A 12,703-nucleotide genomic window follows, 5' to 3' on the forward strand; every position below is an offset into this window, starting at 1 on the left:
TGACCTTCATTTGGACCCTTTCCACTTTGATGATTCTTTCCAAACCAACTCCTCCTTGCCTGTTTCCTGTCTTTCATGTTGAGGAAGTCACTGCGTCGTCCGTTGGTTGTTCGAGTAGCTAAGAGAAGGTACTTGAAAATAATGTCATCGTTGGAGGTGGTTTGATGCTGAGTGGGAGTTGCTGAATTGGCAAGAAGGTCGATAGGATAAGGTGAAAGTGGCTTCACGTGATATCTTTTCAATCAACATATCAGCTGTCTGCGCTATGCTAGGGCTATATTTTCGATACTATGCGTCTTTCAATGTCTTGTACTAAGAAATCGCAGCAGTTTTGGCGACATTGCAACATCAGATGGTCTTCAGAAGCGGTGTGCGGCCGCTCAGTGAGCGCCCGCAAACGCGCAAGGACGCGAAACTTTGCTGGACCCTTTTTCTTCGCGACGATATCCCACACCTTCTCAAGTCAATATTACCGGCACGAACAAATTCGACATCATAAAGCTTTTCGTTCGCCCGTTACCTGCGTCCTTCCAAGCGCATCCTCACAATCGTGCCCACCGCCGCCGTCCGATCAGTCAGTACATCAACAAGCCACCTCCGAAGCTGTCACCGCCAATTGCAGCTCCCCAAGACAACATGGCACCTCGTTCGCGCCTGCCTTCGCGCGATCCCCTCCTCCAAGACGAGAGCGACAGGCTCGTCTACGCGAGCAAGCGCGCCGTGGACAGACAGAACTCCGAGATCTTCAAGCTGGATGACCAGTACGAAGAGCTTCTTGATCAGGCCGAGAATGCTCAACATGAGCAAGAGAAGCTCATCGAAGCCTACCATGGCGCCGACAGCAAAGTGACCAGACTGGATGGTCAGAACAAGCGGCTGAGGACGCAGCTCGAGCTCGTGGGGACGGAGAACGACGAGCTGAAAGCTTACAACAGCGACCTCGCCCGGCGTCTGGCGGAGAGCGAGCGAGAGAACGCTCGTCTCAAGTCTGCCGAGAAAGAGAAGAAGCGCAAGCGAGAGGACTTGCCGTCGCCGTTTGAGGAGGGTCCAGATGCGGACGAGAGCGCATCCAAGACAGAAGAGAGTTCTCAGGCCAAGGTCCATGGGGACTTGGTCCTTGGCAGGCCGAAGCCACAAGAGATGGCTGCGGCAGTACAGGAGGAGAAGCGGGCTCACAAGAGACCCAGGCGACGACGTCACCGCGATGACACAACGTATGTCAACACATATCATATTGTCGTCTTCAACTAACATTCGTGACAGCAGGTCTACTGTCAAGGCTGCTGTCGAGGTGGAGGCGGATGTGGTGGAGAAGATGAATGCGTAGATACGGGAGACGCTCGAGGAGGGTGGTAGGATACTGCGTGGTGTATACGTGGATGTGTAGGATAGATAGATAGTCGTGTCAATAGTACTGAGCACTTCCCCACCGCTACATGGTATCTTGAATCCTGCGGTGTTGCAGCCATATAGACCCCAAACTTGTGCTAATATCTCACATTTTAAACGAAAACTCTTCCTCAATTCCATGCAACAAGGCCTGGAGATCAATGAAAAGAAAGTGTTGGGCGCGAGACACCCGGTTCACCAGATTCACACCCAAAGGTTGCGACCTGACACTCGCACGATTACGACCATGAGGCAACTAGAGCCTCGAATGGCCGACCTCGCGTGTTACTCACGGGCAGCCGGAGCTGCGAGCGTGATGTGAATCCCATGCAGATGCGAGTATCATCCCATAGAATGGGTATGCACTCTGAGCGAACGATACCCACCGAGGTAGGTATGTTCAACGAACGAGAGTCAAGGACAAGAGGAGATGCAGTGCTTGCAAGCGCCGCTCCAATAACAGACCTCCAGGGCTGCTAGACTGGTCTTTTATAATCTCAACTTGGAGCCTTGCTGGTTGAAGTTCTTGCTGGGATCTCGCCGCACCCGAAGGCGACGTAACAGCTGCGCCTAAAGAAGAAGAAGAGGAATTGGGCGGGAAGTCGAGTATATATGTGCGACGAAAGGACGCTAGTTAGCGAGCACGTGAGCTGTTTTTCATAGCCTGGTCGTCAGTCTGACGGCGTAGACGCGCTGTTTGTGTGACCAATAAGTGGAGAAAGTGAAGGTGAGAAGCCGCTAGTGACAAAAGCAAGAGAATCTCTAGGCAACCATTAGAGCAGATACTACCGCTCAAACACCTTCGTCGAACAAGACACTTCCTTTCTTTGTCACTTCACTACCTACGCGTCCAATCAATATCATACAAGATGCCCGTCAACAACAGTTCCACCCAGACAGACGACGTCACCGCTCGCGCCGACGCGACTGGCGACAGCGACTCACCCATCGACCGTAGCTCGCGGATCAATGAGCTCAAGGCGACTCAGACGTCACTCGTGGAGCTGATGTTCGATTTGGTCAAAGATAAGGCAGAAAGCGTCGGCAAGGATGCATACCTGACGCAGATGGAGAAGCGGCTGGAGGAGTTGGAGGAGACCATTCGGCAGCTGCGCGAATGTCTAGACGAGTCGGAGCGCGAGTGTCAGGAACTGGCTTTTGCAGCGAAGATGTACAAAGTGAAGAGCGAATTGTACGATCGCGGGTAGGTCCTTCCATGAGTCTTTGAGAGGCCGAGGCTAATACATTACCATCAGTGCTACTCAAGAGACCACCATATCTACGCAGGACGGCTCCGAGCCTGGCTTCCCTGAATGTCCCAAGCGAAGCTTGGATGAGATGCAGTAAGTCCACCTGAACACGTGACCGAGCTCCACTGACATGTACAGATCCGAGAGTGAAAGCCAGCCTGCACCCGCCGCCAAGCGAGTCAAGGTCGCCAAAGAGCGTATCGTCGTGTGCATTTTCTGCTTCCGGAACGGCATGCGATGTGACTCCGGGGAGCCATGTCAGAGCTGCCTGAAGAACCGTAGCAAGTGCCAGCGTGCGAAGTGTGCCAACTACAAGGCTGGCAAATGTTCCGTCCCAACTTGTACCAGGGTACATGAAGATGACGAGCGGAAGTACAAGAGGACCGTGAACGCAGGTCATGTGGGCAGGAAGAAGAATACGGGGGGTACGTTCAAGGTTGATGATGGTGGTGATGATGATGCAAAGCCAGGCGGTGGTGGAGCAGGTGTGTTGGCGAAGGGGCTCTAAGGATGGGGTTGAGAAGGACAGCGTTCATAGAAGCCTGGAGGTCGTCAGCTCGATTACAGAGAGAAAAGACACCATCCCTGAACCAATGTATCCACAAACATTATCGTAGAGAACTGGGTTTGAGAGCGTAAAAGTACCCGAAGGACAGCACACCTCACCATATCATAATTTCTGAAACCTCATAATACAAAGTAGCCATCATAACAATCCCCTCAACCCAGCATACTCCTCTTCCTCCCCCTCAACCTAACCCCTTCTAACCTCTTTAGGACACCCCTCGCTCCCTTCCCACACTCCCCATACGCCTTAAGCACTTCCTGGAACAGCGGCTCCGCAGCGGGATGTGTGGCCGAGAACGCCCTCTCAAGGACGTACAGATCAACAGCCTTGTCCTCGTCTTGTATGCTAGCGGTTGTGAGACCGAAGTCGATGAGGAAGATGTCGCCAGCTAGCGAGTTGGTATTGGACTGTTGTGGAGGGTTCGCAGGAGGAAGGTCTGGAGGCTCTTCGCCGTTCATGGCTGCTTCGCGGAGTGTGCTCGTTGTCTGTTTTCCGCGTGGTATTCTTCTGTGTGGTTGTTGTGCTGGAGTGTCTTGCGACTTGAGTGTTTGTAACATGATGTTGCTTGTTGTGAGATCTCCGTGACATACTCCCAGTTCGTGCAGCTTGCCTACTTCCCGTCCGACTCTTCGCATCAGGTCTAGTATTTCTTCTTGTCCTTCCTGCGTGTTTTTGTTCTCTTTTTCTCTCTGCGTGACTTGATGTGCCCACCCATCCAACACTTTCCTCACCGTCCTGCCATCCACATACTCCAGCACCAACCAGCCCGCATCCCAGTCCGCGCCAATCACCCCCGGTACATTAACGCCATCCCTCTTGACTCTTATAAGACTACGTGCCTCGGCTAGTAACCTCTGCTTTGTAAGGCGCTTGTCTAAAGTGGGATGTCTGTATGGCTTTGGTGGCCGGTATTTGACGACGACGGGCGTGTGGGGAGTGAGGAAAGTGGTCTTGTATACGAGGGCCTCGGCGCCTTGTGTTATGATTTCGAGCGCATCCTGTGAGAAAGGCGCGGGGAGCGTGTGGAGCGGACGCGACGTTTCGGGCGGTGGTGGGGGTTCGATTGGAGGGACGACAGGCGGCTCGGCCATTGCGATGCGGGTTGTATTGATGGGCGCGGCTTGCTGCGAGTTCTTGGTTGTGTATAGACCAGAGGATGACGTGTTGAATATGCAGGGCGTAGGTGAGTTCGGGATGTGCGGTGTCGAATGGAGATGTTTTGGTGCTGACATTTGAAGCTTCGCAGTTGCCCCGCGACGCAACACCAGCCTTCAGCCCTGTCACGCTTATCGATTCTCTAGCCTCAACACCACGCGAGCATCGTGTCGATCACCGTTCAACGGCCATGACCACACTACAGTACCGAGATTGGCTTTTACCCTGACCGAGTCGCCGTTGAGCACAGATGGAGATTACTTCTCCGGATTTGCACTCATTTCATGAGATTGCGAGCTGTGTCACTGACATACATGGGTTGCTACTAGCCAGTGCCTGACTTTCCGGGGAAAGTAACCATTGAGTCAAATCATGGGCCTCATCTCACAATTGAATAGCGTTCGTTTTGAAAGCGAGTGTGATTGCATTTAGGTATCTCATCCTACATGATCCACTCTTCCTTGTACATCGCCTTGTTGCGGCGGTAGCGAATGGATTTGGTCAAAAGCACAGTATCTTTCAACAAACAATGGTAACACAGAACTGAAGCCCCAAGAAGGCAGTGAGCTCCAGCCACAGGCCATTGAGCTCACGTCCATAAAGCATATCCCAAATCGCCCGCCCAAATCGCCGGGCCAAAAACCGTAGAGCGTTCCCGCCATGCTCATTAAAAGCAGTTCGCATAAGAGTCTGGGGAAACAAGAAGAAGGGGTGGAAAAGTAGATCTTCCCAATGGGCAAGAGACGAATGGTAATCGTGATATTCCAAAGATGGCAAAAGTGACCTTGGTCAAGTGCAGCAAACAAATGAACTAACAAACAAGGAAAGGTTCGTAATGGGCCGTAACAAGAGGCGTCCGGAGAGCGCCACAGTAATATGCACAGGGGAAGAGACTCCCAGTTTTTCTTTCCAATCCGTGGTTGATAGCTTAGAACACGGTGCTCTTGCGCTTCTCAGCGCTGGTAAGAACAAGCTTGGGCATGCGGCGTTGGCCAATCTCCTCGGGACGGATGTCGACCAGGCCGCCTCCAACGGAAGCACCGTCATCGCTGCTGACACTGTTGGCGGTGTAGGAGCGGTTGATGGAGTTGTCGCGGGAGCGCTCCTTGGAGGCCTTGCGCTCTGAACCAATGGCGCCGTTGGCAACAGCGCGGAGGCTGCCGATGCTGGGCCTGCCCGAGAGGCTGCCACTTCCTCCGCTGCGAACACTGTCGGAGTCGTTATCGGACGAAGGGAAGTGATCGCTGTCCGGCGAGGCGCTTCCGCTGCCGGTACGGTGAGCACGGCGGCCGATGCCAGCTCGCACAAGGTTGCCCACAGCCTGGCGGCGTTGACGAGTGGCAAAGTTCTTGCTACCCTCATGCTTGGTAGTAGGACGCTCCTTGAGCTCCTCGATGGAAGGAGGGTTGCGAGGCTGACGAACTGGGTGCTCTCCAGCGCGTGCTTGACCAGGGCCGAATGTGCCAGTCATCGGGGTGGCAGGGAAGCCAACCGGGCGGGTGAAGGCAGAGCGGGGACCCTCCTCGGCCTTGCCATCAACAGCAAGAGAAGACAGATTCTTCTTGTGGCCGCGACGGAAAGCGTTGGCAGATGGCGGTGGGAGCGGGACCACATCCTGGGGTGGGGTGTTTGACTTCTTCGGCGGCGAAGTGCTGCGCGAACCCCAAGGGCTGGGGTTGCTCTCGTTGGGAGGAGAGACGTGGAGCACTGGGGTATCGACCTTGGGCGGCGAAGTAGCGAAGCGGGGAGTTGGCGGCGGCGGCGAGTGCGACAGACCCGACATACCATTCTGAGCCTGCATGTCGCCGTTGTCTTGCTGGTAGCTCGGGTCAACGACGTACTGGTACTGGCCTGTCATCTGGTTGAAGACAAGGTAGACACCAGGCTGGTTGGTCTCCTGGATGGCAGCGGTGTTTCCAAACTGCTGGCCGTAGGCGTTCATCTGAGGAGTGTATGGCGTGTTGGGGTACTGCTGTCCACCGCTCATGTTCATGTTGCCGAACTGCTGGGTCGTCAGAGCAAGGAGTTGCTGCTGGAGCTGCTGCTGCCTCTGGGCGAGGTAGAGCTCGGTAGCCAGGAGCTGAGCCGCGACGTTGGGGTCCATCTCGCCGTCATCGAACTCGAATTGGGGAGGGGCCAGGACCTGGTTGTAGAAGTCGGGCTGCTGCTGTTGCTGCTGGTACTGGTTGACACCGCTGAAGCCAGAGCCGATGGCAGTCTGGGGACCACCCTGGTTGGTTCGGTTGAACTGCCTGGAGTTGTTGGCGTTGTTGGTACCAATGTTATGCTGGCGCTGCGAGTAGGGAGCCGAAGCAGGGGGCTGCGCAGACGTGGGAGTCTTGGGCGCAGTGCGGAGGCCAGCCAGGAGGTGGGAGCGGCTGGTGCGAGGAGTCGCAACCGAGTCCTCCGCGATGGAGGCAACCTTGGGCGGCGAGGCAACGCTGAGACGCTTAAGCTGAGCGCCCTTGCCGCGAGAGGCAAAGCTTGAGGTGGGACCGCCAAAGCCACCCTGGGATTGGAAGTTGTTGTAGGTCATCTGAGCAAGACCGCCAGCGTCCATGCTCATTGTGGTGGTCTAAGAAGAGTTGCGAACAAAGAGTAAGGTGCAACAAGGAGTATGCTAGGCGCACACGGGGAAAGATACAGAATCGAAGAAGGCCGGAAGAGGGAGTGTTGGCAAGACGGAAACCGAGCGTGCACCGACGAGACGTCTGCTGTGAGGCAGGGTGCGAATTGGCTGGCGATTATGGGATTAAGGATCGTACAGATCGGGATTGTAAGGTAGAGTTGATATCGAAAACCGGCCGATGGGCAATGTAGTTGGAGCTATTAACAAGTTCTTCGGGCGCCGTGTCGTTTGATGTGCGGTCAGAAGGATCGAGTGGCGACGGCAGCAGGCGCGGTCTGGCAGCAGCGAAGATATTTATGAAGGGGAATAGACGAACAGGCAGCGACGGGATCACGGGCAGACAAGCTGGTAGTTGATGCGTCGGCTGGCGAGCTCTTCTTCTCTCGGGGGAGCGACGGGACTGGCGCGCTCGCACAATCTCAGATTAGGCGGGGGTAAGCTGGTCCAACTGGGGGAGCAGGTAGAAGATGCAGAAGCGGCACTGTGTAGTCGAAGAGAGCGAAGGGAGAGAGGTAGAGAGGAAAGGGCGAGATGGAGGGGCCAGGAGAGAAAAGTGACGAGCAGCGGAGGAGCAGCGAGCCATGGACGAATGCGAGCGCTATAAGTGACGGGGGACCTGTGGCAGCGACAGCGACCCTGCATCGAGCCTAGCGCTGGCAGGCCCCCTGGCCGCGCTGGACGCACGCTTGAAACGCTGGGCCTGATGCGTAATGACTGCGCTTGGGCCGTTCCTGCGTGCGAAGGCCCTCGTGTGCGAGCTGGAGCACCTCGCTTTGATGCCGTGACGGTGCATTGCGCGAAGTTGAGTGCTGCTACTGTACACAAAGCGTTCGCTGCGCTCGCGGGTTTCAGGCGCTGGGCGTCATTTGCGGGATGCTCGCTCCTGCCGCACCGGGCGAGGGCCCTGAGCGCTCCTGCCCGACGCCACGACCGTACCTTCCTCGCGGCGCACCCAGCAAGGGCAAGAGCGACTGGCAAACAGAACCACCGAAACAGCGTCTCTCATTGCTCGAGCCCCAAGCCCACGAGCACACCGCAAGACGTGATCCACTGCATCGATAGCGTCTATCTACGCCATCTCGGCCAGTCGTTCGTAGCGTCCCAGTAGTTACCAACGGCGGCTATGCGCCTGCGCGCTGCTACTGGCCAGTCCCATCGCGGCCACCGCAGCCCTTCAGCCACGCACACTCGCTCTAAATATACCCACCACCACCTGTTCACCAGCTCCAGCGACTCCTCTGCAAAGGCATTGGTGTGCGGCCGTCTCTGCTCCGCAACGATGAACAGCGTGGCATGCGCATGAATGGATCCAAGCCCGGCACACTCCATCTCAAATCACTCACCTGTCTGTCAGCAGTCAGCTTCCAAATGTCCGCATCACCCACGCGCAATCTGCAATGCATGTCGTGCGGGAGGAGCATGCTTGTTGGCGTGTGCCGACCCCGGACCTGGCTGCTGTCACGCTCCCACTGCAGATCCAGCGAGATGCTCGGTGCCTTGGGGCGGCCTCGCAATCGAGTCCCTTTTTTCCACCTTTTTTACACGCGTCGGCTTCGGCGGTCTTTCAATCGACTCGTGCCACTGCGCGTGCAGCCCCTTCTTCGCTGTCGCCTGCCGTTTCGTCCCGGGTCTACCCTGCTGTCTCGCTCTGAAACTGTCGCTCCGTCTCAACCACCGCAGCCCGTGCGTCGCTCCCTCATCTCGCTAGACTCTCCCTGCAGCAACGCCTGCCAAGCCAGCTTTGAAAGCGTGAAACATGCTCTCGTTATCGTCACCTAGCGTTTGGGCCCCCGAAGCTGTGGGATGCGGAAGGCGCGCTGTCAGGGCGATGCTTGAACGCTGATCTCCATTCGCGTGTGGGGACGACGCCCCTTCGTATGGAGAAGTCTGAAGACAACTCATAGGTATGTATCATCGTCCAAGCAAGCTCACCAGTCGCGCCGCTACCGCCTGCTGTACATCGTTAGACTCGCTTGCCCTTCGCGAGACTATCGAATCTAGCACCGAGGCCATTCGGAGTGAACCCGGCTACCGGTATCGTATTGGCAGCCGTTCGGTCAGAGCCGCCGTCTTTAGCGGGCAGTAACACTGCTTACGTCCGAACCGGCCGATTGCCCTTCGAAAAGAACCTCATCAGAACGCTTTCGTTCTGGACCGGAAGCCAGCGGCAACGATTAGTGGGGCGCATGAGCCCGTTCGGGAGCGCAGAAAAAAGGCAGGAGTGAGGCGCAGGACTAGACACGACAAGGCAACACGAGTTTTATATGCCTCGAGGTTGGAAGGCTCGTCATGTCCAACAGAATGGTGCACCGCAAAGTCAGCATCGCCAGACGTCTTGTCCAGACGAGGTCCCTCACCAGACAGACAGCTCCTGCACCATCAGCGCTTCAGCACGCGCTTGCGCAGCTCTGTTTCACGAACACGATCGTCGAGGCCGTTGGAAATAGTGTGCCTCTGGCGCCGCAAGGCTGCATGTTTCGAAATTTCCAAAGCTCCTCGCCCACACATCGCGTAGACCTCCAATCTTTGCCTTGGCTTACCAGTGCGATGTCACCCTCCCACTGGATCGATGCTATTAGACATCGTCAATGGTGTACATAGTGCGTTGGATCCTCCATTTCCCTCTCAGTACAACGAGGTAAGAAAGAGCAGCTGAGAATGTTGACTCTATTACCTCGTCCCCGCTCAGCGCCGTCTCGTGTTCGCAGACTGAGGGAGCGTTCCAAAAGGCCTGGCCTCTACCATGTGAGAGTAGGAAGTGCGCATCAATATGAAAGAGTTGACATGTCGTCAGTGCAATGCAGAGTAAGTTCTTCAGTTCATCTGTCGCTGACGGATAATTTGGAAAACCGACGCCGTTTGACTGATGATGTTCCCGTACTATTTGGAACGTGTTAAACAAGAGGAACGACGCTGTTGCTTGAATCCGCACAGCCAATCGTCCAGTCGCATCTAGGAATCATCCTGTCACTTTTATCAACCGTCCAGTCGCATCTAAGAGGTCTTTGCGAGACCCACTAGTAGTGTTTTCGCATGTTTGACACTTGGCATGAGACTCGGCACGAAACACCTGACACCACATGTTCATATAGCTCTTTTTAACCAGACTTTTCTCAAGCGTCGCGAACATCAGGCAAACTGTTTCGATCTGCACCGTCGCCCGTTTTCCGATGTCTGCGGCAGCGTTAGTGACGGAGCGATGGAGGCTCTTAGGCACGCGAAAAAAGAGTATATAGTCACCCTCGACGCTGCGCATCTTCTAATATCCAGATCTGCAGCGCATTTCCCATCTTCTACTACCTTTCTACTACCATCGATATCCTCTACAGCATCCTTCTTAATATCCACTAATACTCTTAATTGTCATCCTGACATTTCGACTTAATCCAAATCATCTCAGCCTAATACAAATCAACATGCTTTTCTCGAACATCGCAATTGCGGCTTTGGCCCAGAGCTTGACTGCCTCCGCTGCCACCATGATGGTCACGGTCGCTGCCAACAACAAGTTCCAGTTTACGCCTAACTCTATTGTTGCCCAACCCGGTGACATGGTCGCTTTCAACTTTGTCAGCCAGGTACGCAACTGCTTCCATCGCTTCACCACTACTCCAACAGATACTGACTCTATCCTCACAGAACCACAGTGTCGCCTCTTCTGACGCAAACAGTCCCTGCCAGCCCCAGGCGAACGCCATCTTCTCCGACTTCCAGCCCATCCCCGGTAACCCCAACGGCTCTCCAGGTGCAGGTGGCGCTGGCGGCGCAGGTGGTGCTGGCAATGCCGCTGGTGCTGCCGCTGCCGCTAACGGTAAAGGCAACGGCCGCAACCGCAACAACAACCGCCAAGCTGGAAACACACCCATGTTCATGGTCCCCGTCGTCGACAACCAGCCCATGTACATCTACTGCTCGCAAGCCCAACATTGCCAACAAGGCATGGTCATGGTCATCAACCCCCCCAACGCTCAGGCCGTAACTCAGTACCAGAACCTCGCTGCTCAGGCAAACAACAACGTTTCTCCCCAGGGTGGCATCAGCGGTGGACAGGTCGTCAATAACCTTGCTGGAACCACGCCCAAGAGCGTCCTCGGTGGTACAGCTGGTGATGCGGCAACGGCAGCGAAGGCGGCTACAAACGGCAATGGCAAGGGCAAGGGTGGCGGTGCTGCTGGTGGTGGTCTTGCTGGATTCCTTGCAGGTCTTGGTAAGAACAACGTCGTCGTTGAGACCAGCTCCAAGAAACTCTTCGGCTTCCCCGGTGCTGGTGCTCTTGGTGGTGCTGGCGCCCTCGGTGGTGGTGGTGCGGCCGCGGCCCTTGCTGGAGCTGGTGGTGCTGGAGGTGCTGGCGCTGCTGCAGGCGGCGGTGGTGCTGGTGCCATTGCTAAGAGCGGACTCAAGGGTTTCCTTAACGGACTTGCTCAGGGCGCCAACTAAGCATGCACATAAATAGAATAGATATATTTGGTTGAGTAGGAGGTCGTGGGTATGGGGTTGGAGCTGTATGGTACAAGCACGACGATATCGATGGTAGTAAAGAAATGCTGGTCATTGAAATGTAGATAGTAGTAATACATGTCTTATGAACTTTATTGGGATAGCTTCTATGCATCTCCGTCAGCGCATGGTGGGAAGTCGGGTTGGTAGCAGTGACGTCACTTTCATTTTCGCAAGTAGCTATTGTTCAGCGACGCTCCTTCACCCACAAACCAAACAACAGACAGCGTATGAGATACACATTTATAGCTTACCTTAAGCGTTTAGAAAGAGCTATTTAATCGATACCGCCATATGTCGTCACTAACAGGACGCATGTCATCACGACCCAGGGCGCGCAGCAAAGTGAGAGTAAGTACACACTGTATCCAGAACAATAGCATGAAGCAGAAGTATCCGCCGTTCTTTGTCCAGCACAGCTTCACTTGCCATGTTCTTCGCGACGGTACAATGGTAAGCCACAACAATGGTAAGCAGGTAGACAGCTGGCAGCTCACTGTCCATGCGTCCACATATACCTTGACATTTACTTCTTCCAACCTCCAGACACGACTCCTACTCCTCTCACATTTTGCTTCACGATTCGATCTTGCAATTAAATCGACGTTCTATATACAAGCATCTCCTTCCAGCACCATCAACCACAACATCGCCACCAAAGTCCACAACCCACACCCACCAAACACGACAACACGATGCTGGAAACCATCTCACAGCTGCTGGCCCAGCTCACCATCTTCTACCTCTCCACCAAGACCATCATTTCCAGTTTCGACTTCCCAATTCTCAACATCTCCATCCTCGTCAACGACACTACACGGCCCCCATCTTCTCTTCCATCCACCCAGGCCCGTTCTCAGACCAAGCCACACATCATCAGCAGTAGCAAGCAACGGATACCAAAGACGAAGAAGCTAAGGTGCAACATCACCCCCAAGATCAACGAGCTATCGTCTCCTGGTCTCCAGTGTGCAACTATGTAATTGGTCATAGAAAGAGAGAGTGGAGAGTGTTGAGCGCTGGTACGCTGACATCTTGTCGCACATGGTAAGTTGATTGCAGGCCCACTTCTGTGTACCGTTTACTGATCTTGATGGTAGATATGCAGCGGTGAGCGTTGGTAGAGTCTCTGATATTCGAGATCAGTCAAGAAATAGAGGAATATGCGGGGTTTCACGTTCAGGTTATGCGAAGGGCTGATGGGTGTTTTTTTGC

At 54.8% G+C, this 12,703-nt stretch overlaps 6 protein-coding genes across 6 annotated transcripts; 4 read left to right on the plus strand and 2 right to left on the minus strand.

Annotated features, from left to right (window-relative positions):
- Positions 1–636: 636 nt before the first annotated feature.
- Positions 637–1,327, plus strand: J4E87_004553 (uncharacterized protein; the record flags this gene model as incomplete). Its single annotated transcript, XM_049376174.1, has 2 exons — positions 637–1,214; positions 1,267–1,327. The coding sequence occupies 2 exons, from the start codon at positions 637–639 to the stop codon at positions 1,325–1,327; spliced, it is 639 nt and encodes a 212-aa protein (XP_049234383.1).
- Positions 1,328–2,258: 931 nt separating this feature from the next.
- On the plus strand, positions 2,259–3,147 carry J4E87_004554 (uncharacterized protein; the record flags this gene model as incomplete). Its single annotated transcript, XM_049376175.1, has 3 exons — positions 2,259–2,593; positions 2,646–2,732; positions 2,778–3,147. 3 exons carry the CDS (start codon positions 2,259–2,261, stop codon positions 3,145–3,147), a joined length of 792 nt encoding a protein of 263 aa, XP_049234384.1.
- A 212-nt stretch (positions 3,148–3,359) lies between these two features.
- J4E87_004555 (uncharacterized protein) lies at positions 3,360–4,439 on the minus strand (the record flags this gene model as incomplete). Its single annotated transcript, XM_049376176.1, has 1 exon — positions 3,360–4,439. One exon carries the CDS (start codon positions 4,437–4,439, stop codon positions 3,360–3,362), a length of 1,080 nt encoding a protein of 359 aa, XP_049234385.1.
- An 851-nt stretch (positions 4,440–5,290) lies between these two features.
- J4E87_004556 (uncharacterized protein) lies at positions 5,291–6,928 on the minus strand (the record flags this gene model as incomplete). The annotated part of the gene is made up of 1 exon (XM_049376177.1): positions 5,291–6,928. One exon carries the CDS (start codon positions 6,926–6,928, stop codon positions 5,291–5,293), a length of 1,638 nt encoding a protein of 545 aa, XP_049234386.1.
- A 3,542-nt stretch (positions 6,929–10,470) lies between these two features.
- J4E87_004557 (uncharacterized protein) lies at positions 10,471–11,428 on the plus strand (the record flags this gene model as incomplete). Its single annotated transcript, XM_049376178.1, has 2 exons — positions 10,471–10,569; positions 10,631–11,428. The coding sequence occupies 2 exons, from the start codon at positions 10,471–10,473 to the stop codon at positions 11,426–11,428; spliced, it is 897 nt and encodes a 298-aa protein (XP_049234387.1).
- A 354-nt stretch (positions 11,429–11,782) lies between these two features.
- Positions 11,783–12,471, plus strand: J4E87_004558 (uncharacterized protein; the record flags this gene model as incomplete). The annotated part of the gene is made up of 2 exons (XM_049376179.1): positions 11,783–11,787; positions 12,150–12,471. 2 exons carry the CDS (start codon positions 11,783–11,785, stop codon positions 12,469–12,471), a joined length of 327 nt encoding a protein of 108 aa, XP_049234388.1.
- Positions 12,472–12,703: the final 232 nt, after the last annotated feature.

The sequence above is a fragment of the Alternaria ethzedia genome (genome assembly GCF_023757985.1).
Source record: "Alternaria ethzedia strain BMP 0044 chromosome Unknown scaffold_8, whole genome shotgun sequence".
Classification (NCBI taxonomy): domain Eukaryota; kingdom Fungi; phylum Ascomycota; class Dothideomycetes; order Pleosporales; family Pleosporaceae; genus Alternaria; species Alternaria ethzedia.